A 14,038-nucleotide genomic window follows, 5' to 3' on the forward strand; every position below is an offset into this window, starting at 1 on the left:
AAACACCATTCCCCACCCCTTGATCACAGCAAACACAGTACATTTTAGTCTTCCTATTGCCATTTGGCAGACTTGTCGTTTCACTGCAGTGAAGTATCTAATAAGTACATTGCCATCCATACTAAACTATTGTATGTACTGTAATTTTTTAGCTTTATTTATTCAAATGAGTTTGACTGAGCTCCCTTTTAAGCAGCATCCCGCTTCTCATTCATGTAAACATAAAATGCTGCGCCTTATACATTTTTCTGCCCTTGTCATACAGATAATCCTAATAAAGTCTCTCTCCATACAGATAATCCTAATAAAGACTCTCCCCATCGATATTTTTGCTGTAATGGATTACAGACACAGTCAGTTCAAATGAAGCTAGTTGGGTTCTTGCCCATCACTTTCAGCCTCATTCATCCAAGGGACCAACTGAACATGTGCGCTACTTTTCAGTGGAATACGTCACCACAGGCGCGGTTTGCGTTGCTTCAGGGGGCTCACTGAACCCCCTAGTGGCTGTAGCCAAAAATGCATGTAGGGATGTAAATATCTGTTTTTTATAGTAACACAGAACTAATCATTTGTTGTAACACCTTGATCTATAGTGATAAATACAAAGGGTAAACTAATTGTGTGACTGTGTTTTTGCAGTTTGTGCAAGATCGGTTTCTATAGTAATTCTCGCAATATTCCGTCACTCATTTGGCATATTAGTCAGGGTATGAAAATGCACCTGCTGGTGCCCTGATTATTCATTTTTGTGCAAACGAAGCCACTATTGTACACATTACATTTCCTCTAGTTTTATTTTTGTGAACCCTCAACCTTAAAGTTCAAACTGCGCCTATGGGCATCACAACACAACAACAACAAACCATCACAAACCGTCTGCTGCTGGACACTGAGCAGCTCCACACGAGAAACTCGGGTTTATATGCCTTGTGAAATTGCACTTTCACAGCAGTTGTAAAATGAGGGAAGAGTTCCTCCTCACCTACCCTCACCACCCAGGTTGTTTTAGCACCCATTTTTTCTGTCCCATTTGCTTTATTGCCTCCTCCATCTTTGCACCAATGGTGAGAGTTAAATGTAAGTTCAGAGTCTTAACAAGTGAGCAATGCAGGCTGGTTCAAGTCAGCAAATGTCAAACATTCCTCTGGCCTATTTTTTATGAGACTAACATTTTGGTGATGTTAGTAACTATTAGGAAGGCTGACTGTAGGCCTAACTAAATATGGGGTAGTATAGATCATTATAGTTCTCATTAGTGCTACAAAAGTTGTGAAGAGGGGAGGAATGGGGTATTTTTGGTACCCCAGTTTTCCATTGAACCTTCTGGAGATGTTGTCGTGATTCACCAATATCTGTTATAGGATTCACCCTGCTGCCCTCAAACATCAAAGACAAATTACTCCCAAAATAATCCCAAAATAGATAATCCCAAAAAAGAAAAAAAGTGCACGTGTAGGATACTGCACATTGATTAATGTTATCAAGTAAACAACATGTATCAAGCACTACCTAAATGCAGGTGTTGTACATCCATCCATCCATCCATTATCCAAACTGCTTATCCTGCTCTCAGGGTCACAGGGATGCTGGAGCCTACCCCAGCAGTCACTGGGTGGCAGGCAGGGAGACACCCTGGACAGGCCACCAGTCCATCACAGGGCCAGGTGCTGTACATTCAAAACAAAACAAAAAAACCCAAAAGGAGCCAAGATTCTAAACTTTAATGTCATCAACATGCAGCATCTGAATGACGGACTCATTAGCTAAGGGTATGGGTATCATTTCTGCTTGAAAACCTCCAATGCTGCAATAAAGTGCAGCTCACACAGACTTTAAGAGGCAAACACACACACAAGAAAAGGCTGTAGAGCAGGCCAAGGGACAGAAAATATGTTCTAAAAACAGTACCCATGTGAAAAGCAGGTATAATGTATAATGTATGGGCGGCACAGTGGCGCAGTGGTTAGCGCGATTGCCTCACAGCAAGAAGATCCTGGGTTCGAGCCCTGGGGTAGTCCAACCTTGGGGGTCATCCCGGGTCGTCCTTTGTGTGGAGTTTGCATGTTCTCCCTATGTCTGCGTGAGTTTCCTCCGGGTGCTCCGGTTTCCTCCCACAGTCCAAAGACATGTAGGTCAGTTGAATAAGCCATACTAAATTGTCCCTTCATGTGAATTTGTCGGCCCTGTGATGGACTGGCGGCCTGTCCAGGGTTTCTTCCCACCTGCCACCAAATGACTGCTGGGATAGGCTCCAGCATCCCAGCGACCCTGAGAGCAGGATAAGCAGTTTGGATAATGGATGGATGGAATGGATGAATGGGTGTATAAAGGCTTCCAACATGATTTGGAAGAAACATGCCTTCAAAGTATGTCCCATTGCCTGTGTGCAGTATGTGCAAGAATGTCGTGTTTGATATGTTGCTGCACCACATTGTCCACATTCCTATACATTTGCTGTTCTTGGTGAATAATGCGCTCATGACCCGGATGTAATCGGTTTGTCTCTGTGACCTTTTGTTTTGCCCTCCAGGTGGCTCTGTCCGTGGCTGCAGAGTTCTGGGAGCAGGGAGACCTGGAGAGAACAGTGCTGGAGCAGCAGCCCATTGTAAGACATTAACAGACACTCATTTATTTGATCCCTGCAGGGAAATTTCTCTTTCCACGTTCAGCCCCCTTCCACAGGGGAGGTCAGTAGTATTTGCTCAAGGGCCCTTCGGTAGGGTAGGTGCTTGGTTCAAGTAGTGTCTCTCTTATTACACCACCTTACCTCAGGATCAGTAGAGGGATGGCCGGTGGGAAGAAGGGTAGATGGATAGATCGAGAGAGAAGGATGAGAAATCACTGAGAGGAACAGCCGGATGGGTCTGTCGAGGTGAAGCAGGAAAAAAAGGGGAATGAATTTAGGACAGGCGGTTATGGTAGGACCTTTGGGGAAGGAGAGAGGTGATGACATGAAAAGAGGAGGTGCATAAAAGATGGTTAAATTTGGGAGCTTGCGAGGATGAATAGAGCTGGGAGAAAGAGGAGAGTAAGGAAAGGAATAAGACTGAGACGCATGGAAGAGAGGGGCTAAAGGGCAGAGGAACGAAAAAGATTTCTGGAGCTCCAAGTTAGGACGTGTGTGTGTGTGTGACAAAGAGAGACAGGGGAAATAGAGGTGAAAAGGTGAGAGCAGATGACAGAGACAGAAAGACTGCAAAAGGGAAGAAAAGAGAGGGAAATGGTCAGAGGGAGATAAAGAGACACAAGGAGAAGAGAATGAGTGAGAGTGGTTGAGTGAGTGAGCGATAGAGAGATAGAGAAACAGAGTGAGTGAGAGAGCCTCAGAGACAGGGGGGGTGAAAGAATAAATGAGCAAAGAGATTAAGCTCCCTGTGGCGGTGGTAGTGAGTGATGTACAGGTCGTTATGTGGTGCAGTGATTCAGAAAGAGCGGTCACCCCTGGTCCCTAACCTAGCCAACCATCCTGTCCCATGACTCTCTCTCTCTCTCTCTCTCTCTCTCTCTCTCTCTCTCTCTCTCTCTCTCTCTCTCTCTCTCTCTCTCTCTCTCTCTCATACACACACACACACATCGCCACTTCACAGTGTTCTGAACTGAACTGCGTTCATGTCAGCAGAGAAAACTCTTCATTCTGGTCATTTTGTGTTTTTCGACCAGTACATCCTGTGACTTACTCAGTTCTGGGAAGAAAAAAAACATAAATAAAACTTTCAAAGTTTATGACACTCAACTCAGCAACTTAGAAATGGTACATTTGCCTCAAATTGTTAGCAATTTCACCGATGTTCCCAGCCACCATGGCCATTTTGGTTCCAAACTTTATGTGGCCACCAGCTATATGCTGCCAAATTTTGGCTGTGATACGGGTAATGTGATACTTATCTGGAATAACAATATTGCGGTAAGAATCACATTCCATAGGGACACTGTGCTTCTGCTAGTCTACTCCACCAACACAACCAAGAGAGGGTTAAGAGAGGTTAAGTTAAGCTAATTCACAATGACCCTGGACCAGATAAGCTTCAGTGTAAATCAATGGAAAACCTCGGCAGCAAATATAATTGCCAGCCTGGGTTGTTTTCTAGTGTACCGACCACTCAAAGCACTTCACAATGGATGCCTTCACCCATTCACACACACACACACACATTCAGACACTGATGGAAGAGACTGCCATGCAAGGCACCAACCTGCTCATCAGGAGCAGTTAGGGGTTCAGTGTCTTGCTCAAGGACACTTCGGCACACTCTCTGGAGGAGCCGGGGATTGAACCAGCGACCCTCCAATTACTAGATGACCCACTCTACATCCTGAGCCATGCCGCCCAAGAGCAATTAAACCCTAGACCATTGATACTCAACCCGCAGCTCCTTTATGACTAGTTGTGCCTCTTTTAAGTCCTACTTAAAAAAAAATTTTTTTAAAACTTTAAAAAACAAAAAAAATTGTCAACAGAATTCTTCAACATTTCATTCTCATTCATTCACAAGCTACATCAATCTCTTACGCTCCCACCCCTCAACCGTCTGAACAACCAATCACAATTTCTCTCAGGTCTCGCACTCTGCAGGCACACAAGACAAGTGCAAACTCAATCACACTGGGAAAACTGGCATAGCCTGAAGCTAAAATGGCAAAAGAACATATGAAGCGCAAATATGAAGAGGAGTATCGAACATTTAAAGAGGACTGGGAACTCGAGTTTTTCTTCGTGTCCAGCGGTTCGGGAAAATGCATCTGTCTGCTTTGTGATAACATCATTTCACCATTGAAAAAGTCAAATTTTCAACGCTATCCCGAAACAAAACACTCAAGGTTCAGTACCAACTTTCCGTAAGGTGGAGCGCTAAGGGCTGAAAAGCTGGCATGGCTCAAACAGAACCGAACTGCTCAGGAAAACTTCTTCCACACTATTACTAGTGAAAGAGCGACACAGGCATCCTACAAAATCACACATGAGCTGATGAAAAAGATGAAGCCGTATGCTGCTGATGGAGAAATGGTGAAGGATTGCATACTGCTCGCCTGTTCAGTGTTGTTTCCTGAGAAAAAAGACCTGGAATGAGAGGTTAAAAAAAACTTCAACTGTTGGATTCTACTGTGGCCAGGAGGTCATCAGACATTTCAGAGAACATTGAAAATACTCTTAAGGAGAAACTGTCATCCGCTGAGTTTGTCAGCATTGCAATGGACGAAAGCCTGGATATCAACGCCTCGCCACAATTACTCATCTTTGCCCGAGGAATCAAGATTCAGTTTGACGTTACAGAAGAACTGCTTGACATGTCTCCACTGGTAAATGGAACAACGGGCATGGAGATACAAAACGCTGTACTGGAAACATTGGCAAAGTTTAACATTGGACAAGAAAAAAATGACAGCACTCACAACGGATGGCGTGCCGGCGACGCTGGGTAAGAGAAACGGGGTTGTGGCTTTGCTGAAAGAGGCACTGAAAAACGAAGGAGTTGCTGAGGACATTTTTTCATACCGTTGCATTGTGCATCAACAAGCCTTGTTTGCAAAGTTCAAGTGTCTGAATGATGTGATGGCAAATGTAATCGAAGTGGTTAATTACATCAGGGCCTGTGCAAGAAACCACTTGAACTTTAAAGTGCTATGTGAAGAGTTTAACACTCGCTATGGGGATTTGGTGTTACACACCGAGATTAGATGGCTATTTAAAGGACCTATGCTCGCACATTTTATGGACCTGCTTGAACCACTGAACGCCTTTATTGTCGGCCAAGGGGAGACTTCCCGATTTTCTTTTTTGGATGCTTTGGGTGCTTTCCTGCACATGTGTGACATTGCACAACACTTGAACAAACTTAATGTCAAGATGCAGGGAAGAAACAAGACCATGTATGAGCGCTACACGGCGGTCAGAGGATTTTCTGGCAAATTGAATGTGAACAAAGTGTCCGCGGTTCTGATTACCGCTTCTTCCCCACTGTGCAGAAAGTGATGCTGCATGCGGATGCTGCCCCATCCTGTCAGTCACAATTCTGTGATGTGCTAACTTGAGCTCAAGCAAAACTACAAATCAAGATTCTGCGACTTCAAGGATCAAGGCGATGTTTTTCTACTTGTGAAAAACCCATTCCTGATTAAGGTCGATGAAATGGAGCAAATAAGTGATCCGCTTGGACTTGTGCAGCTTCAGTGGAGTTTGTGGAGTTAAAGGGCTCGGATGAACTTCAGCACCAGTTTCCAATCAAAGTTGTTGTGGACTTTTGGAAATTGGTGGGGCATCTTCCAAACATATCCAGACTTGCAAGACGCATCATCTCGATGTTTCCGTCCACATGCCGGTGTGAAGCAACATTCTCTGTGCTTTCCAAAATAACATTTCACAACCGAAACAGATTGAGTCTGCGGCACACAACAGAGGCCCTTCGGATCGCTGTTTCCAGTGCAGAGCCCGACTACAAATCTCTTGTGCGGCAGAAGGAGTGTCAGAAACTGCACTGAGTGAGGTAAGTTCAATGTTGCTCTTCTGACTACCCCTTCTAGTCTGAAGTACTAACGTAGGCTACAGTAGAACTGAAAGTCTGTTACCTTTTTCCCTTCAGGGAGGAGACAGGAGAGAGAAAAGAGAACATCACAGAGAAACGAGGCAGACTACCTGCTGTTATGGACTGTGATGATCAGCAGTGTGCTGCGTTGCGTGTTATGCTGTTATGGACTGTGATGATCAGCAATGTGCTGTGTGTGATGCTGTTATGGACTTTGTGATCACAGGAAATCATTTAATAATGATTGTTTATTGATACTGTTGAAACACTGCCAGTAAGGACATTTGTGGTTGCAATGATAATAATAATAATAAATTACAGTTATGCACTATACATCATGCGTTTCATTCCTTAATAACATATTAATATTATCCTTATTCTCAAATGCATAATGGTTTCAGGGAGGGAAGGGACATTTTTGGATTGTGGCTCTTGCAAAAATATTTTTTTGTCAGTGTGGCTCCTGAGTAGGGCAAGGTTGAATACCACTGTCCTAGACCATTTTAGCGAGTTTGCTGACATCTATAGGTTAAAAACATGGCAGGCTGGTCTTGAATAAAAACAGCTGCAGATAGTAACATTAATAATGGTTCTGTTTGATGTAGACACGCCAAAGAACCAGCATTGACAAGACTGCTGACTGCTGTCTGTGTCTGTCAATGTGCGAACAAACCTAGTTCAAGTTGCTGGGCAGCACGGTGGCCCAGTGGTTAGCGCTGTCATCTCACAGCAAGAAAGTCCTGGGTTCGAGCATTGTCCAACCTTGGGGGTCATCCCAGGTCATTGTCTGTGTGGAGTTTGCATGTTCTCCCCGGGTCTGTGGTGGGTTTTCTCCGGGTGCTCCGGTTTCCCCCACCATCATGAAGACAATAGGGTCAATACTCCTGTCTGTGCCCCTGACCGAGGCATGGCGAGACGAACTGGAGTTGATCCCCGGGCGCTGCACGGCGACTGCCCACCGCCCCTAGCTACACAGATGGGTTAAATGCAGAGAGGAATTTCCCCATAGGGATTAATAAGTATATCAAAATCAAACATAAAAAAGAAAAGAAAAGAAAGTTCAAGTTTATTGCCTTATGTATTTAGAATACAATGAAATCCTTGTGCTCTGGCTCTCTCTGCCTTAACGCAAGGGACACAAGGACAAAGAACACAAGGACATGCCATCCAAATAAATAAATAAGACTACATACACAGTGAATTAATACATTATAGACACAATATACAATACATGATAATACAACAGTGTAAGATGCATATGGGTGCATTAGCTGTTCAGCAACCTGACTGTCTGTGAAAAGAAACTGTTACTGAGATGGGTGGTGTGAGATTTGATGCTCTGGTAGCGTTTTTTTAGTTGGAAGGAGCAAGAATAGAACATGAATGGGGTGGATGGTGTCCTTAATGATGTTTTGGGATTTCCTTCTGCAGTGAGTGGTGTAAATATCATGAAGTTGTGGCCGCTGTCTTTACAGTCCTTTGAAGCAGTCTGCAGCCCTGAGCAGTCAGGCTGCCAAACCACACTGTGATACAGCCTGTTAAGACACTCTCCATGGTACTGCCATAAAAGTTAGTAAGAGTCTTGGTACTCATACAAAAACTCTTGCGATGCCTCAGAAAACAGTCTCTGCTGTGTCTTCTTGAGGTTGCAATTGGTGTTGAGAGACCATGTGAGGGTGTTTGTGACGTGTAAACGGTGAAATCTAAAACTGTCCACAATTTCAACAGATGAACCATTGATGGAAATAGGAATGTGATTTCCTCTGATCTTTCTAAAGTCAACAATGATTTCTTTTGTCTTACTGACATTTAGAGAGAGGTTTTTATCATGGCACTGTGGTGATACACAATTGACGATAGATTCACCAGGGGCTGCTGCTCCTTTAAGGCAGACGTTCAAAGTACTGAGGTAGGCACTGCTTAGAGTTTTCCAGGAAGTAGAGCCATGTTTTGCAGCAGCCTAGCGGTTAGCTGGTTGTCACCAGAGATTGTGCTGTATTGATGTTGATTTGTGTGGCGAGAACTCACCACAGCACCTTGTGGTAAAATATTCCATTTCTTCCGGCTTGGTCGGGCGTCCCTGCAGACACAATTGGCCGTGTCTGCGGGTGGGAAGCCAGATGTGGATATGTGTCCTGGTTGCTGCACTAGCGCCGCGTCTGGTTGGTCGAGGCACCTGTTCGGGGAGGGGGGGGGGAACTAGGGGGAATAGTGTGATCCTCCCACGTGCTACTTCCCCCTGGTGAAACTCCTCAATGTCAGATGAAAAGAAGCACCTGGCGAGTCCACATGTATGGGAGGAGGCATGTAGTATAGTCTGCAGCCCTCTCTGGTTTGGCAGAGTGGGTGGAGCAGTGACCGGGACAGCTCAGTAGAGTCGGTTAGTTGGCTGGATACAATTGGGGAGAAAAAGGGGGGGGGGATTCAACTTCCTTCCTATAAGCCCTCTCATCACTGTCGCTTATTAGTCCAATCACTTTGGTGTCATCTGCGAATTTAATGATGCTGCTGTTGTCATAATTGGCAACACAAAGAGAGGGAGAGACGATCAAACACTGGCAAAGAGGTATCGACAATGGTCAGCACAAAGCAGTTAACGAGAAATCTATCTCTCTGCTATTGTTGATATGATAGAACTTCTAGCGTAAAACCAGTTAGCTTTTCAGGGGAGCAAAGATGCGTTTCAGTCACGAGAGGACGGTTATGGCCTGTTTCTGTCTTTATTTGAATACACTCTAAGGAAAGATCCAGAATTACAGAGAATATTGATGATGATACCTGAAAATGCATGATATATGTACTTTACACCATACAAAACGAGCTGATTGGCATAATGAGTGATATACTGATGGAGAAAATTGTTGAGGAAATTGGTGAGTCCTGGTATACTATTAAAGTGGATGGCACACGGGACCCAACTGGGGTTGAGAATATTTCCATTGTTCTGTGATATATAGCGGATAATTATGAGGTGAGGGAATGGCTGTTGACAATAGCCAGTGCAGAGACTGGTGATACACAGACGCTAGCAAACACAATCCTGTCTGAGTTACAGGGAGTTGGACTCAATCCGGCTAAGATACTTAGTCAAGTCTGTGACGGTGCGTCAGCGATGTCAGGAAAGCACAGTGGTGTGCAGCAGGTTCTGCAGGACAAATTGACAGATAGATACCATACGTCCACTGTTATAACCCCCAGCTACATTTAGTAGTCACCAACGCTATGTCAAATGAAAAAGAAATCGAACATTTTCTGGCGGTGTGTGGCACATTACAAGTTTCTTAAGAAACCCACTGTAGCAGTTCACTTCAAAGGTGCAAAACTGAAGCAACTTCTAGAACAGTGTTGGACAGGACATTTAGCCAGAGTAACCGCTGTACTCCGATCCTATGAGAATATTTGTTCCTTGTTGACTGAAATTGACAGCAGCTACAAATAGGGAGCTGATTTGAGCATTGAGGCAACATGTTTAATTGAGGCCATTACTGACCACAGCTTTGAGTTCATTGCATGAATGCTGCAGAAAATCCTTTTGTTGCTTGATCCTCCCAACAAACTCTTACAAGCAGAGAACCCTGATCTTCTCTCTGGTCTTGGACTCGTTCGAAGTGCGCCAGAATGTGTGGTAAAACTTCGCTGTGAGAGTGAGTTCACCACCATTCTGGAACAGTGCCACGCGCGCGATCCTGAAAGGCCACAAAAACAGAAAAGGATGCGGAACAAAAATCTATGTGGCTGCATGGTTGAGGCAAGAGTCGGACAGAGAGAAATTGATGATGAAGAGGGTCAAGATAATGAACTGAGGAGGTTGTTTTTCAGCACTGTCGATATCGTAATAAAAGAAATGGAAGGTTCAGTGCGAGGAACGGGGAACTGATCAAAGCTATATCAGCACCTGACACATGTAGTGAACATTTTCTGGATGCCACACAGGTACAGCCAGTCTTGGCTTTATCTGGAACTGATGCTCTAGAATCCGAGTTTGACCTTGCTCGCCCGTTTCTAAGAGGAAACATCAGCAGTGGTGATAACTGGACCATCTCCCAGATTCTCTGCACTGCTTTGGAGGCAATGCCAAGTGTTGTTATGGCATTCAAACATGCACTCACTTTTGGCGCATCAACCAACACGTGTGAAAACTCGTTCTCAGCGTTGAAAAACGTCTTTACAGACAACAGGCTAACCATGTTGCATGAACAGAAGGCGCACTTGGTACAGTTGTCTTTTGAAACGGACTTGACAACAAGATTTCACAATGAGTGGAAAGATGATGTCATGCAGAGATTCAACTCGCAGTGGAATCACCGCCTTCTACTCTACTAATCGGTGAGTTCAATATCTATTTAGCAAAATTATTGTGGAATGTATCTGCTGTGCCATTTAATGTTGTGTGGCTGGCTGTCACGCCACCCTATTTGTGGGTGAGTTAAGCGAGAATGCGTGTGAGAGTTTATTGCCACTCACCATAGTGGATGTGGATACCTTTTCTGTATGGGAAGTGGTTGTAGTAAGATGCATAAGCTTGGAACGAGTTGCTATGTTTTGTGCCAATTAGATTGCAGCAAGCTTTTATTTGTTTGTTTATTTGTCTATGATATATATGTATATATATATAGATAGATATATTGTTTGGATGCCTTTGCTGGGCCTTTGCTGGTGGTCAGATTGGTAATTTTCCATGTTAATATCGCTCACCCCTTGCCCCCCCCCCATTATTCACAATGACCCCTCTAACAATTTTGCCCTGGAGCCGGGGCTGTAGACAGCAATATGCTGGGAATTGGAAGTAGGACGCTGTCGTAGCCTCACCAGGGTGCCACCTCATTTACCTCATCTGTGGCCATTACTCCATGGTGGTACCTGTACCTGTTTGTTGTAGATAATCTATCTTGGCAAGTCCCACTGCTTCCAGCTGTTGGGAACATCTAATATTATTTCCAGTAAAGTCTGTCGATCATAGGTAATTGTGCAAAACATATGCAAAATACCTAAATCCAACAGATACATGATTAATGTTATTTTCTGCAGCTGTGTTTATCCTGCTATGCTAACACCACAGTACCGAGACCAGCCTGGTATGCTTTTACCCTTTACATGTTTTTCAATCTGTAGATGTCAGCAAACTCTCCAAAATGGTCTATAGGATTTAGTTACTCTTTAAATCCAAGTCAAGGTTAAAAGGGTATTTACTACCCGAGCCACCCTGCTGCACCCACTATTTTGGCAAATAAACACAATAATAGTAAAAAAAACTGTTGAAATACCGTACAGGAAAGATTATATAATCATATTTGATTAACTTAAAGCACAATATTTTATATCTCCTGCTATAATTTTTTAAAAAAAAAGCTGGTTCGATGCAAGGTGCACCACGGGCATATATCCAGTTGTAATAGACTGACATCTACAAGCCACACTGCAAGTATGGGCAGACTAGCAGAATGAATTGGTCGCAGAAGGTGGGCCGGGAGGGAAGAGGGTCTATCATATGTTTCTTTTCCAAACACATTTCTTTTTTCTTTTCTTTTTTTCTCTCTTCTAGCCTATGATGGACAGAAACAAGGCAGCAGATTTGCCCAAGCTCCAGTGTGGTTTCATCGACTTCGTCTGCGCTTTCGTCTACAAGGTCAGTCATCACATTGCTGCCATTCACCCAGTCTCATTCTCTACCACGCGGGCCACTACTAGCTTGCTACCAGCCACATGCTAGATGTTTGATTATGCTCAGTAAGATTATCCATGCTGGAAGATAAATCCACTCTATTCTAAAATGAATAAATGAAGTAGTTGGCTGCAGAAAATATAAATGTGGCTGATGGATCTTGGGCTCTACCAACAGGTCAGTTTACTTTCATCCCGACATAAAATATCAATATAGAAATGAATCATAGTGAGAAGTAATGTTTAGGTGTTTGTGTGGACATTTTTTTTTTTTTTTGGAGGGGGGTGTATCATAACAGCAGCAGTTTTACTATGCTTGTTTTCTGGAAGTGATCAAACATCTCCTTTGTCTTTCTCCTCTTCCTTGTATCCATTTTTTTTTTCTCCTGTCCAGGAGTTCAGTCGCTTCCACGTGGAGATCACTCCCATGCTGGATCGGCTGTTAAACAACAGGAAGGAGTGGAATGCCCTGAAAGAGGAGCATGAAGCCAAGTTGGCTGCCATAGAGGAGGCCAAGAAAGCCAAGGAGGAAGCCGCCCAGAATGCAGCAGGTGCAAAGCAAGGTAAAAAGCATGACTCCACTTTTTTTTTTAATTTGTTTCCCCTTCCCTGCTAGCAGTGCTTTCCAATGGTGTGCCATCAGGCTCAGTATGTGTGGAGGATTTCAGTCCAAAACAGTCACTACAACAGATTATTTCATTCATTTGTTTCATCTGCCGGGGCATCCGGGTAGCATGGCAGTCTATTCTGTTGCCTCCCAACACAGGGATCGCCGGTTCAAATCCCTGTGTTACCTTCAGCTTGAATGGGTGTCCCAGCAGACACAGTTGTCCGTGTCTGCGGGTGGGTAACTGGATATGGGTATGTGTCCTGGTCGCCACACTAGCGCCTCCTCTGGTCAGTCGGGGCGCCTGTTGAAGGGGGAGGGGGAACTGGGAGGAATGGCGGGATCCTCCCATGTGGTAAGACCCCCTAGTGAAACTCCTCATTGTCAGGTGAAATGAAGCGGCTGGCAACTCCACATGTATCAGAGGAGGCATGTGGTAGTCTGCAGCCCTCCCCGGATCAGCAGAGGGGGTGGAGCAGCAACTTGGATGGCTTGGAAGAGTGAGGTAATTGGCTGGTGTACAATTGGGGAGAAAGAGGGGACCCCCCCCCCCCAAAAAAAGTTTCCCCTCCTGTAATTGAGGAGGTGCTAATTACTGAAATCAAACCTTTCTGGTTGGCATGTGATTAGAATGCAGTGACCTAAAACAACGTTCTGGAAAAAGCCTCTGAGACGGTTTTCAGAAAAATGCAAAATCAAAGCTTTCCTTTAAAAAATCAATACACACTTGCAGGAATAAAGACAAGTGAGTTTATGAGTAGACTGCTCTATGAGCAAGCAAACGCACTGAAGCACATTCATAGGCACAAAAATAAACATTGGCACACACACACACACACGCGCGCGCCCGTAGGTATAGAGAATGCCAAACAGGGAAATTTTTTCTTGCAAATAATTCACATCACTTTCAGCAACTGATTCTTTTTCTTTCTTTCTTTCTTTCTTTCTTCAGCCAAAAGTTCACAGTCTAAGACCTGTGTCGTCAGCTAGAGAAGAATGTGCAGTACCATCTGACTACCAGCTGGTAGTGGTCCAATGGCGGGCTTCCCAAACATCTTTTCAACCAGAGATCAATGTCTTCTTATTTCAATGTGATTTTGGAAAGCTATTCATAAAGGTCCGATGAGACCACATGTCAAGGGGTCTGCTCTTGGTCTGGCGTGGTTCTACCATGGCTTCATTCACCGAACTCTCTCTGCAGTTCCTCATCCTCTTCCTCTCTCTTTACATTACTCATGTGCATATT

At 44.3% G+C, this 14,038-nt stretch overlaps 1 protein-coding gene across 2 annotated transcripts in view; it reads left to right on the forward strand.

The window, feature by feature from the left end:
• The window catches only part of pde6a (phosphodiesterase 6A, cGMP-specific, rod, alpha), a 61,709-nt gene extending 47,927 nt beyond the window's left edge, over positions 1–13,782 (forward strand). Inside the window, exons 20-23 of one of the 2 annotated variants that reach the window (XM_056286905.1) lie at positions 2,534–2,608; positions 12,067–12,150; positions 12,580–12,752; positions 13,737–13,782. In XM_056286905.1, the coding sequence (XP_056142880.1) occupies positions 2,534–2,608; positions 12,067–12,150; positions 12,580–12,752; positions 13,737–13,782 (378 nt within the window). The remainder of the gene's footprint in view (positions 1–2,533; positions 2,609–12,066; positions 12,151–12,579; positions 12,753–13,736) is intronic. The other variant, XM_056286913.1, reaches the window with a different exon arrangement.
• The last annotated feature ends 256 nt before the right edge of the window (positions 13,783–14,038 follow it).

The sequence above is a fragment of the Lampris incognitus genome, chromosome 1, assembly GCF_029633865.1.
Source record: "Lampris incognitus isolate fLamInc1 chromosome 1, fLamInc1.hap2, whole genome shotgun sequence".
Classification (NCBI taxonomy): Eukaryota; Metazoa; Chordata; class Actinopteri; order Lampriformes; family Lampridae; genus Lampris; species Lampris incognitus.